Source organism: Taudactylus pleione, unplaced genomic scaffold, assembly GCF_031769625.1.
Source record: "Taudactylus pleione unplaced genomic scaffold, aTauple2 ptg001165l, whole genome shotgun sequence".
NCBI lineage: Eukaryota > Metazoa > Chordata > Amphibia > Anura > Myobatrachidae > Taudactylus > Taudactylus pleione.
The window spans coordinates 126,511-146,215 of NW_028285566.1; the positions used below are offsets into that span (position 1 = coordinate 126,511).

At 42.9% G+C, this 19,705-nt stretch overlaps 1 protein-coding gene across 3 annotated transcripts in view; it reads right to left on the reverse strand.

Moving 5' to 3' along the window:
- Nucleotides 1–6,686: 6,686 nt before the first annotated feature.
- NIPBL (NIPBL cohesin loading factor) overlaps nt 6,687–19,705 on the reverse strand; it is a 186,451-nt gene continuing 173,432 nt past the window's right edge. For 2 of the 3 annotated variants that reach the window (XM_088462229.1, XM_088462228.1), the window contains exons 41-47: nt 18,475–18,582; nt 18,184–18,384; nt 12,113–12,259; nt 11,489–11,769; nt 11,104–11,278; nt 9,848–10,033; nt 6,687–8,052 (exon numbers count right to left, since the gene is read on the reverse strand). In XM_088462229.1, the coding sequence (XP_088318355.1) occupies nt 7,690–8,052; nt 9,848–10,033; nt 11,104–11,278; nt 11,489–11,769; nt 12,113–12,259; nt 18,184–18,384; nt 18,475–18,582 (1,461 nt within the window). In that variant the 3' untranslated portion in view covers nt 6,687–7,689. Of the gene's footprint in view, nt 8,053–8,334; nt 8,396–9,847; nt 10,034–11,103; nt 11,279–11,488; nt 11,770–12,112; nt 12,260–18,183; nt 18,385–18,474; nt 18,583–19,705 lie in introns of all 3 variants that reach the window. The other variant, XM_088462230.1, reaches the window with a different exon arrangement.

Below are 19,705 nucleotides of genomic sequence, written 5' to 3' on the forward strand. Positions count from 1 at the left end.
AAGGGACTGCGTCTGGGTCAGGGGAGGAGCACCTACCTCCCCCTAAGCTGCGTTACCCAGTCGGGTACGCTGGACTCGTGGCAGAAGCTTCTGCTGCCAGTCCCCGGCGTGAGACGATAAGGCCCGGCGGTGTAGTGAGGACGCGGACCAGCCTGGGCCCTAACAGCAGCAGCTTCTGGTGCATCTGACACCAGAAGCAAGGACTGCCACGCGCGATTCCCCCTAAGCGAGGAATCGCCTTACCTGACATCTCCGTGCGTCCGGTTGCAGTCCAGGTCGCAGCATTGTGGCTAGCAAGCTTAGCAACGACCCGTCGAAAATCACCAGCCCAATTTCTGGTGTTGCGGCCTGGCGGAGTCGCAGAATATGCGTCTTAATTCAGACGCTTAGTACTGCCAACCCAAAAACATAAAATAAAAGCTTAGAACTGCCAGCAGTCATGTTACAAAGGTGTGTCTTGATCCTGCCGCACCAAATGAACAACTGAAGTCCTATGGCTAGGGGCGGGGTTTATATGGAAGAAGACCACAAGGCATCCTGGGAGCTGAAGCTTTAACTGTTTGTGGTGCCTGGTCTCAAACCATAATATCCTTAGGGACCCTGAAGAAGAAACATTACATGTTTACAGTGAGCACTAAAATCAACTACACAGACTACAGTGGCTGGTACGATATAGCTTTGTATGACCTGGCCCATAGGAGAGGTATACATGGAGACTGGACCCAGGGTTCCCAGAGACCTGCTTGCAAAAAATGGCTGCCGCACGTCTCTGGGGAGGTGGAGGGCTAGGGTGAGGGAGGAGCAGCCCAGGGAACACCAAGACCGCAGTGGAATGGCCCTGGACTGGGGAAGGGGCTGCAGGGAGAGTGCCTTCTCCCCTTGCTGACATTATCCACTGGGTGCCCTGGCCTGCTTACATAAGCCCTGCATCAGTATGTTATATGCCCCAGTGGTCTAGTGGAGACGTGGGCGCACGAGTGTCCACATCAGCGCCTCCGGTTTGTCTCCTGAGACCGGAGGCAAGACTTGCCAACAATGCTGGGAAAGTTGGGAGTTGGGTAACTGGCGTTCGGCATTTCGACCGCCGGCTTTTTGACTGCAACCCCACAAACCATCTTGCACAAAATATTGTTCTGACAAGCCTGCCCAACAGGATCTACATGATACCAGCATAGGAGGCTCAACCTCCTTCTTTCCCATGCTATTAGACATAATGTATCACAGGTATAACGTATAAATGCAATGTGACCGTCTTCACAAATAAATGTGTAAGACAATGAAAAACCCCCACAAGCCTCAAGTTTAGCAAATTCCTGGAACACCTGCTTATCTCCACGTAGGCTTTTCTAAAAAATTACCACTACACTTAGATGTGCTGTCTTTCCATACTCAAAAAAACTCATGACCCCAGAAAGAGATTGCGGTGACACAAACATATAGCTGATCAAGGACATTTTACCCTTGTAATCTTGCTAGATGAATGTGCAATATATAGCACTACCCTTAGGTATGAAATTCTCTCCTATGACTTGTAAGCTTAACTCTAGGTCTGCTAATACCCAGCCTCATTTGATTGCTTGCTCTCAATAGTAAAGCACAACAGAACATCCAAGAGAAAGGATTCCTGGTCTTTTGAAGATCTTGGCACAACACCAGGATCACAATGTCCAATGTCTTTGACCATATAACAGCTCTATCCATAACACAGCTCTATCCTCATGGAAAATTACATATGGAGATGTGTAAGACATCGCCTCTAACTCAAGTAAGCCTCCAGACAAAAGAAAAACAGTCTTCCGGGGGATGGGGGGGACTGTATGGAGGTGGTTCTGGAATATAAAAGTCAGAAAACAAATGGTTGGAAACTTTCTTTCAGCACAAAGAAATGTGTTTCTTTCACCTCTTTCTTGGCTAAAACAGAATTTCTTGCCATGAGCATGGCCCCGTCAAGCCTGTCAGAAAAACCTTTTGTTGAAGAATCAACAAAGTGACATACACACAGTTAAATCTAGTCCTATTTTATGGTAACAAGTCCTAAACTACAGGAATACAACATAACGACCCTTCTGCCATTTTGAGAATGTCAGGGTGCCAGGACTATTTTGGCCAGTCTAGTGGGACCAGAATGCCTTTAATACTCTTGATAATATGTGGAAGCACTGTTATTGGAGGGGACAGGTAAGTCAGTTTACAATCCCATTGAATAAACATGTCTACTATAAACACCTGCAGGTCTCATTCTTAAGCAGAATTGCTCCACCTTGTGGTTCATTGGAGATGCCATCATGTTGATTTCTGGATGACCCCATTTCTCTACATTCTGATGAAACAGAGACCATTATCTGGGGAGTAGGGAAGGCCTGCTGAGAAACCACACCTGGTTGAACACTGCTGAGATTGCTGGAACGGTTTTGCTCCACACCCAGCAACAGTAGAGGGACCTCTATGCTGGTGCCTAATAGTTTATGTGCGTCACTGCCATAGCATTGTTCAACTGATTTTTTTTATGGGCTTTCCTCAAAACAAAGTCTTATGAATAGAGCTTTTAGCACTGCTCTCAGTCCTAGTACATTTAGCTGGTACTTTGACTCCTCTGGAATACAAAGGCCTTGATACACAATGCAATATAGGTGTTTAGTTCAAGATCTTCCAAGAAGGGAAAAAAAAAAAAAATTGGGAACAGTGCTCAATCTGAGAGGTCTGATCCAAATAGTTTGTGCAAAACATTTCTAAACAAATCGTTTCAAAATTTAATAGAGAAAGGAGACTCATACTTCAACAGTTCTTCAAAATGAACAAAAACATTTCTTTTGTACCTCAACATAATCAGTTCCTCAGATTTTGGGACAACATTTTCATCTCAAGTGTCTCCCATTCAGGCTGTTCACTTTTCCCAAGAGTGGTCTCCAAGATGCCGCTTTTTGGAATCAAGGAGATATGGTACGGGCTTACCTGGACAACACCCCCAAGTAAGAGGAAAATCAGAAAACATGCTGGGGAACAGAACAGTCCAAGTCATGAACTTTATACAGTAATATGGTTAGATAATCAATGTAAGAAAATTTAAACGAGTGCATTGTCAACAGTTTCAAAAAACAAAAAAACAAAAAAAAACAAAAACAGGTATCTCCATTAGTATAACTGTCAAAATTCAACATCTAGCTTATCAGCTTAAGCAACCAGTCTGCTAAGAGTGCTGTCACATCTACAACAAGCTGTCACATCTAGTACAAGCATTCCCTTGGGCAAGGTGGCATGTGTGAGATCACAATTGGGCATAAACAACGGGATTACAATCAAAAATCAACTTCTCAAGTATACAAAGAAATCTCTGATATGGTGGAGTGCTCAAGGATTTAAAAAAAATAAATAAAAAAAATGGCCTGTGTAGATAGAACGAGAAACATCTGCACGCAAGCATTCTGCACATGAGGGCGGTAAGACATTCGATTCAGCATTTTCAACCTCTCATAAGACACAAGCATTTAAAAATATTCTCAGACAAGACGACAGTGGTTACTTTTACAAACTGTCAAAGAGGGCGGATGAATTAAACAAATTTTATCTCTCTCTCTGCGCTACATGTAGTCGGTAAAGACAAGAAAGTGGATTATCTCAATATCAAGTCCAAATGGGAGAATGGCCCTTACACATCCTCAAACACGAAAATGACTCAATTCACATCACAGTGACATCAATAGATGCCAAATCAATTTGATGGGACTTCCAGTTACGGCACCTTTCCCTCTCATTGACTCGGTGGAATAGAGCGGGAGGTGCAGTGGAAGTCAGAGCAGTGCTTCCATATTGGTCACACCCCCCCGTGGTCTGCAGTACCTTAGTAATGCTCCTAGCACAGCCTTGGACTCTGCCACTTTGGTCAGATCTGCACCAGGGAATAATTCTACATTCCAATACTCAGCATGGAGACAGAGTGGGCATTTAAAAAAAAAAAAAAAAAAATCTCAGATAAAGTAATGGAGGTACTCCGAGAGTTTAGGAATAGAAATTCAACCTAATCTAATATTTAGAATTGTTATTTTCAGGTGATACAAAACATTTTTGGCTCCTAATTTTGCTAGCATTTTACACGTTTTTTTATTCAGGAAAGATTAAACAAGGATCTGTCTTCTTACTCCTCTGAAAGCTGAGGTGTCAATCTAACACAAATCCTAAAAAGAGAAAATGTGGACGTTTTTGTTCATAACAACCAATTGGATAGCTTTCATTTAGAACACACTAGAACAGAGGTAGCCAACTTTGGTCCTTGACCGCTACTAACAATTCACGTTTTACAGACCACCTAACTGGTGCACAGATGTATTCATTACTCACCAACACATTTAAAAAGATCCACAGGTGGAGCTAATTATGACACTTGTGATTCTGTGAGGAGACCTGGAAAACATGCACGTTGGTAGCTCTCGAGGACCAGGGTTGGCTACCCCTGCTCTAGAAAATGCTAGCCCAAAAATGATTGGTTACTATGAGCAACATGCAGTCACTTTTCCTCTTTAGACAATTTAGTCAATCTGTATGCATAGGGGGAGGGGCCCTAGATTGCACACCCTAAGCACAATGTGTGGTGCTACCTGCTGAGACTTGTAGTGCTGCAAGCAGAAAAAGAGAAAAGAATGCAAGTGCACACTAACCATGCTAAACCTAATAATAATACTGCATCAAAGAGGTTCTTAGCATAATAATGGCCATAATTATGGGCCTGCCCACCGCATCTAGGTGACCTCTATCAGGCAGGTCCCTAACACTCCTATGTAACAAATACAGGGCACGGGACCCCCCCAGGCCAAGCCAGCAGAACCGCCCCACGGCATCACACTAGTGCGAGACTACAAGTGATGGTTAAGGAATTATAAAGAAACTCCTATGTGTTAAGTCTTACATAAGTAAGAGGTTATAATTCGTAAATCTACCTGTACCTGCAAGCAACTACAGGAATTATACTTGTATCAAGCCTTTTCTGGCACCTTGGGATCTTCTGCTGCATTGGAAGCTCTAACATCTGATCAGCTCGAGCCTTCATAAGATGATCCTCTCAAGTGGATTACGATTAAAGAGTTGCTTCTAGTCGCAATCAAGTCTGCGCAGTGAGTGGAAAAACTTCATGTAGTATAGTGTAAAGAACCTTTCCAAAATATGAACACAGATCAAGTTGCACTACTCACAAATCCTACTCACTTTGTGTGCTCAAAGAAATGGTAACTCTAGATTAGACCAGGTTTGTTATGACCGGGTCTGGAAATGTAACATTTAAGTTAAATCAATATCTGGAGGCTTGCCCCGGCTCATAACTCTAAAAAGCTTTCAATGCATTGTCTGCTAGTTTCCTGGAAAAGCCGCTGTAGTTGGTCATTGAGTAGTTCTACCAAAAATTCATTCAGTCTTTGACATATTTAAAATGACCGGTGTCCTACAAAGAGGAACAAATCTGTTTGCCACAAACATAAAGGGCAGTCATTCCACGTCAGTTCAACCAGGTGTCCACCACCCATCTCAGATTGTTAAACATTTTTTAAGAGAAAATGTAAAAAAAAAAAAAACTGTCTGACCGTTAAATTGAAATATGAATTTTTCTGAAAGTATTAAACTATTTACTAATCGTGGCTTATTTATTCCAGTTTATTTGAAGTATCATGCATGTTTCTTACATTTTTTGTGGTAGTAAAGCAGCTAAAAAAATTGGGATAACGAATGTTGATTTAACCTAGCGTTTCAAATTCTGTTCCAAAAGCTTGTATTTTTGCTGTAGCTCGAATGGTTTGGAATTTGAATTCGGGAGGAAACGTTACCTTAGAAGTCGACATATCGTGGAGATTCCTTAATAAATACCCAATACTTTATACAAACTGGAATAAATAAACAGATTAGTAAATAGTTTAATAGATTGAAAAATTAATATTTCGGAAACAGTAGCTCATTATAAATTTAGGCAGTAGGAATAGGAAATTAACCTACTTTGGAGTGTTATTCTTAAGGAAACTACTGTTGTGTTTGTATGATCTCTGTATGTACCAAAATATGGGAAACCGGAGCAACAAAAGCTATTTTTTGTAGTGCACTTGAGAAACAAATTTTTAAATATATGTACAATCTAAAAATTATAATTGATTTATATTTGCAATTAATGTTATTAAATTCTATATAATTTTATTACTATTTCATCTATTTTTTTGGATTACCTATAAAATAATATTTTTTTTAAATGTAAATATAAAGATTATAATTAGATAGTACATATTAAAAAAAATATAATGCACTACAACAAACAGCTTGTTTTCCCGTTTTCCCATATTAGAGTTGTTAAAAATTGGATTCTGAATATAAAATATGGGTTGAGAAATAGGAATTAAATATTAGATAGGGGCGGAATAATACACCTTTTGTGTTCCCACATAGGCCAGTTGCATCACACCACTTGCATTAAAATGGTACACAACAGTCAACACACACACCACCTCCTATCAATCTTCATGTGTTATATAATATTAAGAATGTTACTGGAATAAAATAATTTTCTACAGGGAGCAATTTTTGTTCCTTTCTGGATCCAATTGTTTGTGTATTCTGCAAACAACCAACACCCACAACAAGAAACTTTTTTCACTCAGATTGCTCATCAGTATCATTCTGGGAAATAATAAAGAAAAGAAATTGAAACATACAAGGAATACACTAGTTTCTTTTTATATCAAACATTCTTGAAAATGTGTTTGGCACAGTGCTAAATCATATAGTTAACACTAAATATATCAAGATACAATAAAATCGGGAGTTAAATCGTGTCTATAACCTTTAAAAAGGGATGAAAATAAAGATACCGGTTATTTTAGCCTATACAAACTGTATAAACAATATTTTATGCCTTGTGTCAAAAATGTAACTTTTACATAAAAGACTGCAAAATAATATAATTGGATTTAAAACAGCTTTACATTAAGAAATTCAAATGGAAACAGACAAGTAACAAAGAAGTAAAAAAATTTATTGCAGTATTTTCTCCAGCAGGTATTCTCGGGATCCCTTCTTGTATAATTTCAGGGTGACTTAGTACATCAAAATCTACATTTACAAACCCCCAAAAAAATAAAAAGGGAAAAAATAATCTCCTGCAGATAGGTCAGATACTGCATGCTTTCCCCTCCCTCCAACAGAATAAATTATATATGTCCAGAACATTCTGCCATTTTACAGCCTGGAAAAAAAATTAAAATAAAAAACCAAAATAATAATAATAAAAAAGTTGACGCTTCCCTGGAAACCGGGCTAAGCTAAAGAAAGCCATCCGCTGCTAGGTTAAACTCCAAGAACACTTTATTAAGAACATTAACAGACTAATTTTCAACATTCACTTGTTTATTTTTGTAATTTTTTTTTGTTTGTTTTTTTTTAAACAGAAAGTATTCTTCAAGATATAAACAAATTTTTGTTAAACTATAATACAGTGGGAGTAAAAATGAACTGAGAAGTTTCTGCTGTACAACAGCGAAGGAAGCTCCCACAACAATGTTTTCCAAACATTTCCTTCAGGCCGCCAAGTTCCATTCTTACGTTTCATAAAACAGATCTTTTACATTTTTTTTATTTTATTTTTTTGCCAGAATTTTGCTGAGATTTCAAGTTTGACTGTTCTCTTTTTCCTGTAAATTTGGCTGCAAATATACAAATGTATTATTAGCTGGAAGTCCCGTCCTTGGCTGCATACAGCGATCGTAAAGTCTGAGCAACTTTATTAGTCAGCTTATTTGCGCTCGTTAGAGCTAATTTTTTGTAAATGATGTTCGACTCTTTAATTGTTTCGACCCAAGGCACAAGCTTTCGTCCATCACGCCGTTTGGCTTCAACCCAAGTGCCACTGTAGGAGCCCGCCATCCACTGAACACGATATCCATGGCTGGTTTTCTGAATAACTTTAGCAATCTGTGGCCGGTCCTTGTACTTTGGACAACAAATTGCAATAACATCCTGGGCTTCAACTGTTTCATTCATCTGCGCTCCTGTGTCTGACGAGTCTGATAATCTTTTTGATTTTCTTAACTACACAAGGAGAGGTGAAGGGGGAGAGAGAGGGGAGACTAGCTTAACTGGAAAGTCAGAGTTACCGACAAAGAATTCTAAACCCCAGGCACCGTGGTAAGTTTGCCAGCACACACGCAACCAGTCTGTGGGATGCATTTTAACCACAAGTGCCTAGGGAGCGTCAGGTCTTTAATATGTACCACCGACAAACCGCATTCAAATTTAAAATCTATCAATGTGTTACAAATTATAGCAAGAAAAAAGGGACAGAATAGAAGAGGAAATCTAAATTAAAATTACCTTTTACTTTGGATAAATCTCAATTTCTACGTTTTTTTTTGCCTTTTCCGCTAAACCCTTTCTACAAAAAAAGATGTATAAAAGGTTAAGTCTAGCTACAAAATAGCTTCTTACCCCCACAGCAAATATTACTTATTTAAAAAAAAAACCTAACTTTTAATTTAAAAAAACGAAAAAAAAAACAAACAAACCACAGCACAGGGACCAGTCAGTCATAATCACAGCTCATCCATTATAAAACACAAGCACAGTGACATACATCAGGTTTTGTTGGATTAGAACTAATGTGAAACACTACACAAAATTTCCGAGAAATAGAAAAAGAATCACCATTTTTTTTTTTTATCCGTTGCGATTAGACATTAATTTATACCTGATGCATTTCAGAAAATTACTGGGGTTGCTGTAGGAAAGTACCTCATATCTCTCTGTGATGTACATCCCTTCAGCACAGAATGGTGAGCTAACTGGAGCTTTTAAAAAGCCAATTATATGAGGATTTAGCCTCATTACTCTATGCGCTATAGCGGTGCATAGGACTTATGATACTATATCAACCAAATCTCTCATACATTCCGACAACCGTTATACAAAACACTACAATCTAAATTGGTAGAAAGAAACAGACTATTCTCTTTCCAAGAAAGATCAGTAGTGTTGTAGAAAGGGAATAGTCTGTCACACACACCGTACATCTATTTATAAATAAAAAAAAAACCACGGGATTATGTCCCCAATCTGGATTCTGATCAGTGCTGTGGCAAGTAACGGCCTCTGTTGTTAGAGTAGCAGCACGGACACTGGTGATCTGCGCCTTACAGCTCTGTCTAACAACAACGGTTTAAAACTGATCACAGAGACCCAGGTAAGAGGTAATTTGAAAGTAAATATAAAAGTCTTGTCCACAGACCATGCATACAACAGGAATTAGTAGGGCAAGATAAAAAAAAAAAAAAAAAAAAACACAATAGGAATTTTCAAGCAGCTGCTGGTGAAGGAACAAGGTAGCTTGGAGCTTAGGAGGTAAGAAGCTTGCAACAGACCAAAAGGTGTGAAGGAGAAAGCGGAAAGAGCAGGGGTTCATTTTAAAGACCAAGACTCATACACTCAGGAAACAGAGCAGCGAGGCATCCCCATATACGTAATTCTTCCACATGCAAATACACCTCCCCCAACATAGGTAACAATGCTATAATCTGCAAATGATCATTGTTCTTCATGCACATAGACTGTTGAGTACCGAAGAGAACATACAGGTGTGTGGCCTCATACAGCAAGCAATAATGTGTACATGTCATCAAAACGCAAGGCAGCAATTGTGAGCTGGACCAATATTCAGCCAATCAACACAGTAGGACCTAAAGACACTGCGGCCGAGGAAGCAGTAACATTCTGAATCACCAGTGGTCATTGGCTGCATTATCATGAATATTGGCTAAGCCAACAAAATAAGGCTGCATCCTTGTGCAACATCACTAATCTACAATACATAAGTTAGTACATGGCTACTTACCCCTGACGTGCCCCCAGCCTTCTCCTCCCCTTCACTTTCCTCTTCCTCTGTCTCGGCCACATTATTTTTAGGACTGTTACCGCCAAGTAAATTGGTAATGGCTTTATTTCGGGCATCTGTACTAGCAGATACCTCTCCTTCCTCTTCCTCCTCATCAGGGTCTAAATGTTCCATCAGCAACTTGAACTGGAGAAGTTAAGAGAAAAACAAAAGGACAAAAGTGTGAACCAGCAGGAACTAGCTTTGAGGAGACCTGGTAGATTATACTGTGGAAACGCTACTGTGCCTGCATTAGAATGCAGCTTTAGCAGCTACATCTAGTGAACAGGAGCGCAGAGAGTCATGAGAGAGCTGCACCCTTACAAAGGCTAATATTGCTAGTATACCAATGACAGGACTTCGTACAGGAATACGCTAGCACATGATGGGCCTCATTCAGAGGTGGGCGCAGAAGTGCTAACTGCTGCGACTGTTGGCGTCATTTGTCAGCTGCTACAAACTCCATCCCTCGTGTACGTATATACGTGCATCCGAATGGGCAAGGACTGACATACCCACTGGCAGCAACCATTCAGGCAGAAATAGAGATTGGTGGGTCTTATAGGCCACCATAGGGATGGCCATTGGTGGGGTATCCATCTATGGTTACCATTGATGGGCCCATCGGTGATTACCATCGATGGCACACAAACCATCTATGGTTTGCACCCCCTCCATGGTCACCTCCGCTGCCAGTATTTCAGCCGCGGTCCAATCAAAAAATAGGTTGGAGCTTAGCAACCACCAGGGGGCGGGGTTAAGCTCCGTCCTGTCAGTAAAATAATAAATATCAGCTCCAACCTATTCATTGATGGCAGAGAACCATTGGTTCGGTCATCAATGGCAAAACTAGTTAACATCGGCCATCATCCCTAGGCCACCAGCAACACTTGCAGCAGTCCACTACATTAACAATACAATCCTCCCTGTGTGCACCTGAAATTACAACTGTGGCTCTGTACAGACATAAGCAAAAAAAACGCTCCACTTCGTCCAACATCGGCAGTGCTCCCACCCCTGAATCAGGCTCCAAGCGCCAGGATGACACGTTCTCTTCCGTTACACTGCCAGAGTGTCTCTCATTGCTAATGCTGCCAGTGAGGGGAACATTTAATCCAGAGTACATATTGAGGTTTATGTCGTTTGTGAAGGGTAATACAGGAACCGTTTCTCAAGTATATTACTGGGTAACAGCCATATAGCGACAGTACACTTACGTCCAAATATTGTTTTGCAATCGTCCTCTTGATGTCATCATTAATCTTTGTACAGGCCATGTCCCTCTTGAGAAACTCCAGAGTCTGCTTAGGGTGAAAATTGAACCCCGTTTTCCGGTTTATAGCCTTGTCATATACTTTAGCCGATTCCGACGGGGAATACTTTTGAATTTTACTACAAAAGAAAAAATATTTATATAATTTTTGTAATAAAGACTCGCACATATCATAAGAGCAGTGCTTTTGGGTGTATCTGAAGATTTAAACTAAGACGATACAAGGAAATGTGAATTTTGTAAAAAAAATATAAAAATGATTAAAAAACAAACAAAAAAAAAAACAAAACATAGCAGTGGAAACTTTTCTTAACTACAAAAAAAGTTACCTATCTGAGAAGCCACAGAGGTTTTTTAAATGCTGCTTTAACATTAGAAGTAACAGAATTCCTTGTGAGGCATTTGCAAACTCTATAAGAGGAGCAGCATCACTCGGCAGGCAGCTGAGGACATAATCCACGTCGTCTTCGTTGTCAGAGTCAGACTCTGAGGTCGCTCGCCTCCGCGACCTCCTCGGCCTGGCTACCTCTTCCTCGCTTTCACTGCTACTTTCTTCTTCTGAGGACTGCTGCTTGGTTTTTTTCTTGGTCTTCACCGCTTGCACCATAGACTGAAAGAGGAAGAAGGCTTTGCTCAGCTTTGTATAACTCATTTAGAACAACACACAGTGTATATAACCTCTCAGCAGGGGGTTTCGATAAAGCAAGCACATGCCCAATAGCAGCTTCTTCCCAGCTTCTCTTTTAAATGTTTGCCACAACTATCAAACCCCCACCAACAAGAGCAATGTCCTAACAGCCCCATTTGGTTCTCTAAGTAGTAACAGCATAATCCATGAAACAAACCGGGAGATGTATTAAAAGCTTCTAAAGCCGATGGGTACATGTTTGACTGAAGGACGAACCAGACTTCCTAAAACACACACAGAGGGTTAATTAGGACAGAAAACTTACCTCTCTAAATGACTGCAAGAGATTACTACCAGAAACAGATAACGTAATGTCTATATGATGCATGATGAACAGAGGCTCCTCCTGACTTTGATATGGAAACCCGGCTAGATTGTCCGCTATGTACAAGAGCATATTTACTTCTGTTTTCTAAAAGAGAGAAAATGAAAAATGTTTCAAAATAGATTAAACTAAATAACTACAATAAAAACTCCATTAAAAAGATTGTCCATCATATTGTCACATTATTATAGTGTTTTTTTCTAAAATATAGAGGTTGTTTATTTACATTCTAGACTGCAAGGTAATTTGCATACTGAACACGAGAGGGAAGTGAAGTACCCAATGTTAGGTTGTGCAATGAGGTTGGCAGTGTTTATTGACTTTGTGTTACTGCTAAAGAACCTACAGTGATAGGTAGCAGCAATTGTAACTAGCTACTCGGACCTGCACACTAAAATCTGCAAGGAGCTCATTTGATGCATGCAGAGGTAACATGAGAGATTCATGTGCAAGGAGATAAAGCTTAAAGCTATTAAAGTTATGGTAAAACTTATACTTGTTAACTCTCTTTCTTCGAAGTCCATAGGGTCCGCAGGGAGACAATGTGGTGTAGGTGGCACCTGGAGGACCGGACACAAACAACAAAGCTTTTCAATCCCAGGATGCTCCAGTCTTCCCCCCTATACCCTGCCCACAGTCTGAGGGCAACTCCGTTTTGTTAACAAGCTCAAGGCATGAGCAGGATAGGAGAGAAGGAAGACTGGTACAATTAAGAATCACACTGACACAGAGAAGGAAACAAGTGACCAAGAGAAGAAACCCATAGAAGCCAGGTGCATCAGGACGGGTGCCCGGTGGACCATATGAAGTTGGAAGAAAGAGTTAACAAGGGTAAGTTTTACCATAATTCTCCTTTTATTTTTCAGTCCATAGGGCTCCACAGGGAGACAATGGGGATGTCCCAAAGCAGTTGTTCAAGGGCGGGGATACTCCTGAGCGGATAGGAGAACCCGGTGCCCGAAGGAAGCATCCTGAGAGGCAAGTGTATCAAAGGCATAGAACCTAAGAAAGGTGTGGACAGGGGACCTCGCAGCCGTCTTGCATAGTTGTTCAGCAAAGACGCCACACCAGGCTGCTCACAAAAAACCCACAGAGCGAAAAGAATGAGCAGATACTGAAGCTGGCACAGGAAGTCCAGTCTGCGTATAAGCATGTGAATTAGTCATGCGAATCCATCTGGCCAGAGTCTGTTAAATGGCCATCCCTTCTTATGGAATCCATAGAGGATGAAGAGGGAGTCTGATGCCCTGATGGAACTAGTACAGTCGACATAGGTCCTCAGAGCACACACCACATCCAAAGAGGCCTCACCGAGAGGTTTGGTGATTGAAAGGCCGAAACCACAATTTCCTCATTGAGGTGGAAATGAAAAACCACCTTAGAAAGGAAGCCAGGGCACATTCTAAGAACAGCCATGTCCTGATGAAAGAACAAAAAGGGGGAGGAACATGAAAGCGCCCCTAAATCCAATACCCTACGGGCAGATGCTATAGCTAGAACAGTCGTCGCAGTGAGCCCCTTGACAAGGGGCTCGAATGGAGGTTCCTGAAGTGCCTGGAGAACCACTGACAAATCAAACGGAGCCACAGGAGGGACAAAGGGGGGTTGTATATTCCTTGCAGGAAGGTGTGAACATCCGGTAGAGGAACAATGCTGCGCTGCAACCAGATGGAGACAGCAAAGACATGCACTTTCAGAGCTGCTAGGTGGAGCCAAAATCCAGTTCAGCCTGTAGAAAGGCAAGTATTCTAGAAACTTTAAAACCTGGGAGGTCATAGTTTCTAGGAGCACACCATGAGCATGGTCTGAACCACAGTGCTAGAACATCCCTTAGCCCTTACGTGGGATGTCTCAAGAGCCAAGCCATTAAAGACAGGCGGGCCAGGTCCAGATGTAGACAGGGACCCTGAGACAACAAGTCTAGTTGTAGAGGAAGTTGAACGTCTACGGAGAGACTTTGAAGGTCGGAGTACCAATGGCATCTGGGCCAAGCCGGAGCTACCAACAGGACTGTGCTCCCTTCCTGTTTGAACTTCCGAAGGAAGGGGGGATATTGGAGGGAAGAGGTACGCCGAATGGAAGGTCCACCTCACAGATAAATGCCGCGTTGGGATCCCTTGTCCTTGAGGTCCACACATCTGGTAGACACAAATTGTCCATCAGGAGTAGAAAGGCTTCTGGATGTAGAGACCACTCTCCTGCATGGACGTCATGACAGCTGAGGAAATCCACTTCCCAATTGAGAATTTCTGGTATGAACACTGCGGAAATGGCTGGACTATGGCGTTTGGCCCATGTGAGAATGTAGGACAGTTCTGCCATTGCTGCCTGACTTCGAGTGCCTCCTTGGTGATTGAGGTAGGCCATTGCTGTGGCGTTGTTGGACTGTACTTGTACTGGCCCGCCCTGAAGAATATCCTGAGCCAGAGTGAGAGCTCTGTAGATAGCTCGGAGTTCCAGGACGTCGATTGGTAAGATCACCTTGGCTGGAGTCCAGTGGCCTTGGAAAGAGTGCTGGCCAGTCACTGCGCCCCACCCGTGGAGACTTGCGTCTGTGGTGAGGCGTGCCCAGTCCAAGATCCAAAAGGGGCTTCACTTGTCTAAGTGGGACGTCTGTAGCCACCAAGCTAGGGACAGGCGAACCTCTGGGGAGAGGCCCATTGTCTGGGATCTGAGCAGATGGGGCAGCCCGTTCCACCTGGAGATGATCAAGTGTTGTAGGAGCCTGGAGTGAAACTGAGCGAACTCCACCATGTCGAAGGTGGACACCATGGATCCCAGTGTCTGCATGGCAGAGTGAATTGACACTTGGTGACTTTGTAGTAGATTTTAGTCTGTTAGGAAGATTCTCTAAACCTGAGAGTCTAGGAGGGCTCCCAGATGTACCATTCTTTGAGTGTGTGTCAAGGAAGACTTTTTCCAGTTGATAAGCCAACTGTGCGTTTGTAGAAAGGCAATGGATATCTGTAGATGGCAGTGAAGAATTTCTGGGGAGCTGGCCAACAGCAAGAGACTGTCTAAGTATCTAAGTATGGGAGGAGTCTGATCCCTTGACGACGAATATAGGCCGCCATAACTGACATGATCTCGGTAAATCCCCAAGGAGCCGCTGAAAGGCCAAAACGAAGAGCCTGAAATTGGTAATGTTGCTGTAGTATAGCAAACCGGAGATATCGTTGATGAGAAAGCACTATAAGTACATGTAGCTAAGCGCCCTGAATGTCCAAAGACACCATAAAGTCCCCAGGCTCCATAGCCAGGATAATAGAGCGGAGGGTTTCCATATGAAACCTGGGCACCCTGATAAACTTGTTCAGAGAGGATAGGCCAATGAGACCCATTGGGCTTCTGAATTAAGAAAAGGGTAGAATAATAGCCCTTCCCTCGCTGTGAGGAGGAGACCGGAATTATTATTCCTGAGAGCAGTAAGGACTGAATGGCCTTTTGGAGCAGCAGGGCTTTGCTTGGGTCCAATGAAGGTCCTGTGAAAAAGAACTGCTGGGGGGGCTCGCCACGTCAGGCTGAAGGCTTGTCTTCAGATTTGGTAGGTGGACGTCTAGTCACCCAGATCAGTTTGGTCCTAGGCTTGGAGGCCTTAATTGATGCCTTGGAAAGGACTGACCTCTAGCTTTTCCTTGAGGGCGAAAAGACCAAAAGGATGACATCCGAGGCTTTGCATTATCTGTCGAGGGCAGGAATGCCATCTTGGAAGCTGCCAAGGTAGTCACAAACTTGTCCAATTCTGGGTCAAACAGGATATCCCAAGAAGAAGGTGGAGACTCCAATGCCTTTTTAGAGAGTCCGAATCTGCCTTCCATGAGCGCAGCCAAACAATACGGTGGGTTACTACAGAAGTGGCAGATGTCTTGAAAGCTAGGAGAGCCGTATCCAGAGCTGCTTCACCCTAATAGGAGGCTGCATCTCTAATGTGAGATATGTAGGACAGCTGTTCCCTCAAAGCAGAGGGAAGTGTCTCTTCTAGGGTCTCTGCCCAACTCTTAATGGCTTTAGAAACCCAGGCCGTAGCCCTAGCAGGACGAGTAATAACTCCTGTAAGAGTAAATAGATTTTAGACAAGCATCCATCCTTCTATCCGCAGTCTCCTTTAAGGAGGTTGCTGTATGGATCGGTAAGGTAGCATTCTTGATCAGACGTGTCACGAGGGAATACACTGCTGGGGGAACTTCCCATTTAGTGCAATCAGTAGCGGGAAGAGGGTAAAAGGAATGTAAACGTTTAGGCAGTTGAAATTTTTTACTGGGCATATTCCATGCCTCACTCAAATGATCAGATAGCTGAGTGTGCGGAAATTCTGGTAAAACTACCTGTTGTCTCTTAAATACTGGCTCTTTTGCCGTAGGAGCCGGTTATGTTTCTTCTATTTGAATAATAGACTTTACAGCTCTCACAAGTGCAGGTATATTTAATTAAGAGGGGGTTCCTCGTCTCCCGAGGGGGAGTCAGACAGGGAGGTCTGCGTCTTCTGCCTCCCCATATGATAATTCAGAATCTGATAGCTGGGTGGTCTGGGAAGATAACACAGCACGCTTAGTAGGTTTACTAGGTAAGGGTCTGTCCTTTTGCAGTATTTGTTGAAAGGCAGAAGAGGTATCCGCCAGACTCTGCACTGAGGTAGAAAATACATCTACCCATGGGGGAGGCAAAGGGAGGACCTGCTGTGGCCATCTCATAGGGGGAGCTACCACAGGGACCGCTAGGTGGTCCGCAATTTTTGCCAGCACCTGTAAAAACGTTACCCAGGGTGGGCAGAGAGGACACCAGGGCTAATGGCCATAGGAAGTATAACAAGATGCACAAGGACCATCCTGAATGAGGTCCTCTGAAGCTAAGCTTGCTGAGCAGGACTTACAAGTTACCAGAGTTGGTGCTTGTTATTCTTGCCTCTGCCAGACATAGCTGCAAGAATACTGTAACACAATCTGACAGTGCAGTGAGCAAACCAGATGTGTAATATGGCACAGTGTAGTGCGCAACAGCACTGTATAGTTTGTGATAGCCCTCACAAATATAGGGAGATGTGAGGTACAATTAACCCCCTATAACTTAGTATGCCAGGGTTATAGTAGAGAAAAGGGAAAGGTATAAGTTGACAGTAATAGGAAAAAAAAGAAAACAGACAGCAGCGCTAGAACAAGTCACATACAATGCAAAATATACAATATAACTGCAGTGGGCACTAAAATCAACTACACAGAACGCAGTGGCTGGTAGGATAAAGCGCTGTATAAACCTAGCCCTTGGGAGAGGTATAAAAGGTGGCGCCCTGAGCTGGAGGAGGGGCTGCAGTGAAAGCGCCTTCTCCCCTATGCTGACATTAACCACCGGGTCCACAGGCTATAATTGTGCCCTGCGCCAGTGTTTGCAACGCCTTGGTGGTCTAGTGGAGTGCTGGGCGAACCTGGTGTCCACATCAGCACCTCCGGTCTGACTTCTGAGACCGGAGGCAAGACTGCGCTTAGACGCGGGTCCCCGCAATCAGGGATCCGCCTTACCTGTCCCCTTGAGCCCCGGCTGCAGTCTGGGGAGGCTTGCTAGCTAGGTGCCCCTCAGAGCCCCGCCGGTAGTTCCTAGCTGAGGCTGGTGTCACGGCGCCGCGGAGGGGTGATGGAGCAGCAGTGCAGACGTCTAAAGTATAAAATAAAGCTTGGGCTGCTTAATAGCAGCCCCACTGTTAAAACGGTGATCCAGCTCCTGGCGGACACCAACGAAACTAAGTTGCCCTCAGGCTGTGGGCGGGGTATAGGGGGAATGAACGGAGCCATCCTGGAATTGAAAAGCTTTGCTGTTGGTGTCTGGTCCTCCAAGTCTCACCTACACCCCATTGTCTTCCTGTGGAGCCCTATGGACACTGAACAAGAAAAACTATTAATTCATTAAAAACGCTCATGGGAAGTAGATCTGGATCCTGTTGGAATCAACTTAATGCAGGGAGCATTGTGACAAAACAAGAATCAATGGACAATATAGGTGGAGCATTTATCTGTCCGTACCGCAGCATCATCAAACAGGTTGAGTAAAGAGATCAGGAAAGCTCGTCTATGCTGGCGGTTCCCTCGTATCATAGAATAAAGATGGCAGCAGAGAGCACTGGTGGGTTCGTCTTGCCGGAACCCACGCACTACGCGCTTTGCGTCGGAAATGATTGCTTGCTGCACCTGGTAGGACATCTTGATACCGGCCACTGCTTTCATCTGAAACGCAAAGGAAATGATTAATCTACTACTAAATGACAGAACGCAGTGAATGTCTGGGAATACATTGGGGGGGGGAGAGGGACTCACATGGATGAATCCAGTGTATTTCTTGTCTATTTCCACCAGCTGCTGATCTGCTTTGTTCCGCATGGATGGCTCAGGGTCTGTCCCCATTGCAATCAGATAGGGCACACACTGAAATGAAAGCAAAGGGCAAGTTAAAACTTGGGGTCAGCCCACACAAGCTGAGAACAGACTGATTATGAAATGCTTAACTGACTTACCCAAATACATTTTAAAATAGAAACAAACTATTTTTTTTTTGTATATGCCGTTCTGGTAAAAACAGGATCTTTATACCTCATTTTCTCTTAGTTTATTAACGAACACTGTAAACTTGTTGTATAGAGGCTCAGTCGGCAATGTGGGTACATTTCTGCACAGTCTGTAACGCCTCCCCTCTATACCATCCAGTCTACTACAAAGTTATTTTTCTAATAAAAAAAGCACAGTGCAGAATAGATAGAAACAAAACAATAGACTTTGTAACATAAAAGGATAACTAAACATTTGGCGATCAGTGTCATCCAATGCAGGAATAAAATAACGAAAAAAAACCAAAAAATAAAACCCATACATTTGGTCTTTCATCCTACAGGCGGACAGTGGAAACCTTGGGTAAATCCCAAAGCGGTCTCTATGGGCGCGTAAGGTTAGTAGATGAAGTGTGCATCACCTTCCATCCAAAACTAGCATCTATGGATGCAAAATCACTGACCTTGTAAAATCTAGGAAACACATGGACCGAAACCTGAGCAGTTTCCCAACACAGCTTCCCTACCAAGACGCCTTACTGTGCCACACACTGATCTGGTAGTATGCTAAAAAATACAATTCGCTGGAAAAGGCAGACCCACCCATTGTAGCAACAGTCTGCACAGGAGCAAGTCAACACCTCAGTGGATGGCCATGTATCCCAACGTTTTGAGTCAGCCAGGAGCAACCAGAATCACCCTTTCTTTAACCTTCTTTAGAACGCTCAGAACTGCTATTTGATGGAACAAAAATTAGATGAAAATTTCAGGGAACCAACATAGCGTCTGCTAAAAACACGTGGGTCCTTTGTCCTTGAGAAGAAACGCTACTACTTGTGATTCAACTAAGATGGGATCATATCAACATTTGTCTGACGACATCTCTGCACAATCTGTAGGAACATTTCCAGATATAGGCCATTCTCTGGAGAGCATATGCCTGCTGAAAAACCTGCATCCAAACGTAATGACAAGCAAACCGGATTCTCCACCAAATGCATGAT